Source organism: Hibiscus syriacus, unplaced genomic scaffold (genome assembly GCF_006381635.1).
Source record: "Hibiscus syriacus cultivar Baekdansim isolate YM2019G1 unplaced genomic scaffold, ASM638163v2 tig00110551_pilon, whole genome shotgun sequence".
Classification (NCBI taxonomy): domain Eukaryota; kingdom Viridiplantae; phylum Streptophyta; class Magnoliopsida; order Malvales; family Malvaceae; genus Hibiscus; species Hibiscus syriacus.
In genome coordinates, this window is record NW_024062778.1 from 2,023,003 (window position 1) to 2,029,566 (window position 6,564).

The following is a 6,564-nucleotide window of genomic DNA, read 5'->3' on the forward strand; positions in this document are numbered from 1 at the left end:
AGGATCGACACTTTGTGAATTTAAAAGAGAAGCAGTTATAGCGCCTATAATGTGTCGATACTTTAAAAAAATATATCGATCCACAACGATATAACAGGTAAAAATATGATAAAACCGGTATCAAAATGATAAAACCGGTAAAATGATACCGGATATATTGAAAGTGTCGATACTTTCGTAAGTACGTGTAATAAATTATCGACACTTTCAAAGAAATAGGTAATTATCATTTCGAAAGTATCGACACCTGACATAAAAGTATCGACACTTTTGTATTTGTATCGATTAAATATAATAACATATCCGATGAAAATATAAAGGCCATAGCTAATATCCTCTGAAAAAAGATAGAACGGACGAGTTTTTTGAAATCGAAGCGTAATTGTGCTGCATTTCAAAGGCGTTTCTAAAGCGAAGTTGTGTTTGTTTGTTGTTGCAGTCGAATCGAAAAGTATGTTATCGAAACCCTAATTTTTATTATTTCAGTAATCGCGATAGGGTTTTTTATGTGTTGTTTGGGGTTTTGGAGTAAGGAAGCATTTGGGACCGATTGCAGGTAGAAATAGATATTCAAGGAAAATATAAATGTCGATACTTTTATTAAATATTATAGTAGAAAATGATATTATAGGTTGTATAAATGTGCCGACACATTTTGGTGTGGCCATTCAAATTCTTTTGAAGAAAACCGTTTTACCACAAGAGTAGTTATCTATATTTGTATATTGAATAAAGTGTATGTAACAAAATAATTTGATTTGCGTAAACTGATATATGAAGGAAAAATGGAGTCAATGGGTTGGAAAATTGTTGGTGGAGCAGATGACTTTGAAATTGAGGCCGAGACTCGAAAGCAACCAAAGGGTGGATATATGTACTTCTAGTAAGTATCAATGTCCTTTTGTTATTATTGTTGAAATGGTAATTGGATTAAAGTATCGATAAACTTTAAATTGATTACAAAATTTAAATGTTAACAGTATGGCCGAATGCAAAAGGATGAAGGGAGATGGCACACAGAGCGGTTCGGTATGTAAAATGAAATTGACATTGAGTAGTATTAGTATTTTATAAAATATCAAAACAATCAAATAATTTTTTGTGTAAATGAAATTATTAAATTAATATTGTAGGTGGAAAATATGAAACACTGTTAAAAAAATTGAAACATAAATTACATAACTTTTAAAAAAAGTATCGATCCTTTTTATAAAAAGTATGGACACTTTCAATATAATAGGTAAACATATGATGTAATAGGTAGCGCTTATATAATGTAATAGGTATCGTTTATATAATGTAATAGGTAGTGGTTATATTGTAAAGTGTCTATCCTTTTTATAAAAGTGTCCATACTTTTTTCACTGTGGAAAACATTAATTTAAGGTTATCTTTTGAGTGAGTTTTAAGATATTAATTTAGTAATTATAGGCGTCTAATGATTTATTTTTTACGTTACGATATATATTATTATTAAATTAAAAATTCTAAATAATATTTTATAAAATATCAAATAATCAAATAATTTTTTGTGCAAATGAAATTATTAAATTAATATTGTAGGTGGAAAACATGAAACACTATTAAAAAAAATTGAAACATAAATTACATAACTTTAAAAGAAGTATCGATCCTTTTATAAAAAGTATGGACACTTTCAATAATATAATGTAATAGGTAAATTTGTAATACTATCGGTATAAATATACCGGATTACTTATAAAATAGGTAAATATAAGCGCTACCTATTACATTATATAAGCGCTACCTAGTATGTTATTGTACTTTATAATATTTCCGGTTAAATAATATAACATAACCGGTATAAATTTTAACCGGTCAATTGTTTAACTGGTCACGCCGTATATTAACCGTTTTTTAGGCGCCGCACCACAGAACTACCCTTTTATAAAACAAACTATCATATTTATGTTTAGGAGATGATAAAAAGTGAATTAAAAATTTTGAAATCTAATAATTATCGAGGAAGACGATCAATAGTGGTCTGTGGTGAACAATGATGATGGTGGGTGACAATCGATGACCGAAGACTTTGGTCAAAATCACATGTGAAATTAATATTTTATCTAAAATTTAAGAGTTAAATTGATATTTTATTTGTAATTTTAAAGTTAAAATAGTATTTTATCTTAAATTTAAGGATCAAATTAAAAATGATTTATTTTATTAATATGTCACGTCATCAAACTAATGACATTTAACGTCTCAATGACTAGAACATGATAAATCAATAACATTAATCAAAACTTTACATTTTTAAATTCAAGGACTAAAACTGAACGACTTTGAAAAAAGCGACTATTTTTGTAGTTTACCTGGTTTTGTGTTATCATCACTGCCCTCCCTCTTCCCTCGCCGCTTCCATTGCAACCATCACCGCACCACTACCTCTTCTTAAGCGTCACTCAATCTATTTGAGCGCTGCCTCCAGGTAACCCCGACGATATAAAGTTCTAATTTCATCTATCATCATAAACCCTAAACCCTCCCTCCCTCTCCATCTAGCTTCTGTTGAGTCAATAAACTTCAGCATTTTACTTCTAACCTAACAAAATCAGCTTCATTTCCCCACTTCACCTTATTTTATTTTCACAGTTGAAAAATGGGTTCCCTCCTTAAAGCCTCTTCCAACGTATTTCGGTTCGAGAAGGTGCTATTCTTGTCGGGGAGCACGACAAGACAAGGTCTTGTTCCTAAGAGAGTCACTTTCCGTTTGGCTCCTGTCGCATCATCGTTGTCGGCGTCAACCGGAACCTTTCAACATGACCCGAAATCTAATTCACCCGACACCGCCATCTCAATCATGGTACCCGTTTCTTTTCTCTGTTAAAAGAAAATAAAAAAAAAGTTAAACTTTTGAGCTTGAGTTGTATTTATTTCTATGTAGCCAAAGTGTTTGATCGTAAATGAGTAAGCTTTAATTGGATCAATGCCAAAGGAAGCGTTTTTTGACAATTTGTATATCGATTTTGAGGATCTAAGCATCACAACCATATGAATTCAAAAGATAGATAGCAACTTTGGGGTGAACATGTTTAGAATATCTACTTTGCCTAACCACTTTTATACGAGCATTTGCTATGGGGAAGGAACGGGGATCACATAAGGTTATTACAGCTTTTTCTGGTTATTCTGTTAGCTATTCTTTGGATTCCGATTATACGGAGGAAGAAAAGTTGTCTCCCTAAGAGTAGGACGTGTCGTGAACAAACGTACCTGGATATTAAAATAATTGGTGGTGTGTATGAGTGTTGAATTCTAAGTATGTGTTATGGTTTGAGCCCACATGTGTTATCAACATTTTCATTTCTTGTTTCTATGTTTTGCTTTCTCAGCTTGGATGCTCTTCTGAATTTTACCTTGTTACTCATGCTAAATGGTTACGAACTTCCTTTAAATGAGAAGATAGGGTATCAGATCAACATTGTTTTACATTCACCCCATTCCTTTGTTGTTCTTTTGTCTGCTGCAGGTTAATGGTTGTACCGGCAAAATGGGAAAGTCTATTATCAAAGCAGCAGATTCTGCTGGCCTTCACATTGTGCCTGTATCTTTTGGTGCAGAGGAGTCTGGACAGACTGCTGAACTTTGCGGGAAAGAGATTCTCGTGCATGGTCCTTCTGAAAGAGAAAGCATCCTTTCTTCTGTCTTTCAGGAGTATCCAGACCTGATCGTGGTGGACTACACCGTGCCTGCCACAGTTAATGGTAACCTATTCTGGAACATGCATCCAAAAATATATCATATTCCATATTGAATAATGTCACTATATACTCTGAATTTAAGTGCGAAAGATTTTGGTAGCTTGTGGAATAATGTCTCTGTAAAGTCTGCAGCCACATTGTGGTGATATTCCATATGCGAGTCCAATATTATGATTTCATCTCGATACACACTTTTTTTTAACTGTTTTGGGGATTGGGTTGTTTGATAAACATAGATAATGCTGAGCTATATTGCAAAGTTGGAGTACCTTTTGTTATGGGAACCACTGGTGGTGACAGGGATCGACTCTATAAGACTGTTGAAGAGTCGAAGGTTTATGCTGTGATATCGCCACAAATGGGGAAACAGGTCATTTAACCCTTAGTTAAAAAATACAGCTTTTAACGGGTGGAAATTTAGATTTATTTATGTTGCTTAAGACTGCTGTTTCTGATAGGTCGTTGCATTTCTTGCGGCCATGGAGATCATGGCTGAGCAATTTCATGGAGCCTTTTCTGGATATTCGCTGCAGGTACTTTTTAAAAAAAGGTTACTTGTTCTCCAAGTTATTGAAAGAACAATATTTTAAACAAGGTTGATTAGTTATAATCAATCAATAGTATAATAACTTGTAAACAATTGAGGCTGCAAAATTCTGTTTTTAAGCAACATCAAAAAGATAGTTTGGTACATTTTGAAGAAATAGCACTACTTGGACCAGCAAAGGAAACATATCTGTTAACTTTGAAGCTTACATTTGCTTAATTTATCCATTAGTGTTTGTTTGTAGCAAGTTCTTTGGACTTGTGTTTAATGTTGAATATGTTCATCTTCTGATCTTCGAGTAAAATTTCTTTGGAATGCTGTCCTTTTTCTTAAATACTATTTATAATAAGTTTCCTTGATCAACACCTTTCCTATTTTGTCTTGTTGGCTCCATATTTGATTATCTTCGTCGATCATGGTTAGGTGATGGAGTCCCATCAAGCAAGCAAATTGGACACCTCTGGGACTGCTAAGGCTGTTATTTCTTGCTTTCGGAAATTGGGGGTGTCATTTGACATGGATCAGGTGTGTGGTTCTCACATATTCGTAATTGTAACTGAAAAGAGAAATAGATTTCTTTTTTCTTATTGTTTAAGGGCCGGGGATGTGAGATAGGACAAAGGTTGGGAGATATTGACCTTTGGAAGGACATATAATGATTAATCCACCGACTTCAACCCAATGGTTTTATGATCATTATAAATCCCTTTTATTATATGGTTCTTTCAATTTTTTAGACTTCTTAATGTTGTTTACCTTTTCCTTTTTAGATACAAATGATCCGGGATCCCAAGCAGCAGATTGAAACGGTTGGAGTTCCAGAAGAACATTTGTTGGGTCACGCATTTCATTTGTATCACCTGACATCACCTGATCAAACGTAATGACTTAACATTTTCAACTGTACCGTTCATCCTAGTCAACTTGTAAACATCAAGTGATTATCTTTGATCTCAAATTGCAAATTCTTCTGCAGAGTGTCATTTGAGTTTCAGCATAATGTTTGCGGAAGATCGATATATGCCGAGGGGACTGTTGATGCTGTTCTTTTTCTTGCTAAGAAGGTACGGATATTTATATTTCCCTTGCCGGTTTGAATCTATTCTAGTGCTTTACCGAATATTTTTACTGCTAGTGCCGCATGCTCAGCCAGTAGAAGGTTAGATTTCAAACTTTTGTTGTAATCAACTGTCTTCAACTCTGAACATAAGGGAAACACTGGAAAAAGAAACCTTAATCTAAAGTAAAAATACAGTAAGCTACCTAAAATGTTATTGAAAGACACGTAAATTATTTCAACATTGTAATATTCTTTGATGACATTTTATGTATCTTTTGGTAACATTATAGGTGGTTTACCCTTTCTTACCTTAAGGTTCTTCACACTAGAACTACCCTGAACTTGAGCATGCAATTTGGTTAAGGTAATAATATCCGGATTATACTGAAAATACTGCTTAAGGGTAAGTAGAGTACCCTTTAGGGTTCTTAACTGATTACAAATGTGTTGACAAATGTGTATCAGTATTTGATTACCAGATGTTGTATGATTGCAGGTTAAATCGAAGGAAGAGAAGCGAATATATAATATGATTGACGTTTTGCGGGAAGGTAACATGTGATAGAAGTGTTGTTATGCATGTCGTTTTGAGTGTATTAGTACCTTGCTAAAGATATCTTGGATTATGAGACGTAGGGCAATTTTGCATTCAATGGTACTGGCAAAATCTTTGTTCTTTGCAGTTAGTGTAAGAATTCCAATATATATATGATGCTGTTGATGTTGAACATTGCGTAGGAATAGTTAATGTAGGCCTAAGTAATGCCCCCATAAAACAGGCTCTTAATAATACAAGAAATGATTTCTTGCAAAATTCTGCCTGAAAGTTGATTTTCTTGGAATCCATTATGAGTGACTTTTCTAGTCTGGTTTCTTCCATTTATAATGTTGGGATTCGAATTATCTCATCTTGCTAAATCACCTGATGATAATTTTAACCATTTTTAAAATATCATTATATTAAAATTTGGAATTAAGTAATTTAAATTCAAATTTAATCCTGCTTAATAGGATCTTCTAGTCACCCAAATAAATATTTTTCAAAGCTGCTTTGATAGGAAGCAAAGAAAATAGTGTTTTATTTTCTGTTGTTTAGTAAGAGTAATTGATGGAAGAGAATTATTAATTTATTGTATTTGATTTTATAAGATTAATTTTTGTTTAAACTGCTTAATGAGTGGATAAATACATAATATCATTAGTTTATATAAAAAATGGAAGGGTTTGCATTT

The 6,564-nt window shown here is 33.0% G+C and overlaps 1 protein-coding gene across 1 annotated transcript; it reads left to right on the forward strand.

Annotated features, from left to right (window-relative positions):
- Positions 1-2,358: 2,358 nt before the first annotated feature.
- On the forward strand, positions 2,359-5,967 carry LOC120131298 (4-hydroxy-tetrahydrodipicolinate reductase 2, chloroplastic-like). Its single transcript, XM_039148307.1, has 9 exons — positions 2,359-2,452; positions 2,617-2,827; positions 3,494-3,728; positions 3,962-4,095; positions 4,184-4,258; positions 4,696-4,797; positions 5,043-5,152; positions 5,249-5,336; positions 5,829-5,967. Exons 2-9 carry the CDS (start codon positions 2,624-2,626, stop codon positions 5,892-5,894), a joined length of 1,014 nt encoding a protein of 337 aa, XP_039004238.1. The 5' UTR covers positions 2,359-2,452; positions 2,617-2,623; the 3' UTR covers positions 5,895-5,967.
- Positions 5,968-6,564: the final 597 nt, after the last annotated feature.

What these genes read in the sequence shown, in the direction of transcription:
- LOC120131298 (XM_039148307.1), top strand. Translation starts at nt 2,624, where the DNA reads ATGGGTTCCCTCCTTAAAGCCTCTTCCAACGTATTTCGGTTCGAGAAG. An exon ending in CGTGCCTGCCACAGTTAATG is followed by an intron (nt 3,729 to 3,961) that starts GTAACCTATTCT and finishes TGATAAACATAG; the next exon opens with ATAATGCTGAGCTATATTGC. An exon ending in CTGACATCACCTGATCAAAC is followed by an intron (nt 5,153 to 5,248) that starts GTAATGACTTAA and finishes ATTCTTCTGCAG; the next exon opens with AGTGTCATTTGAGTTTCAGC.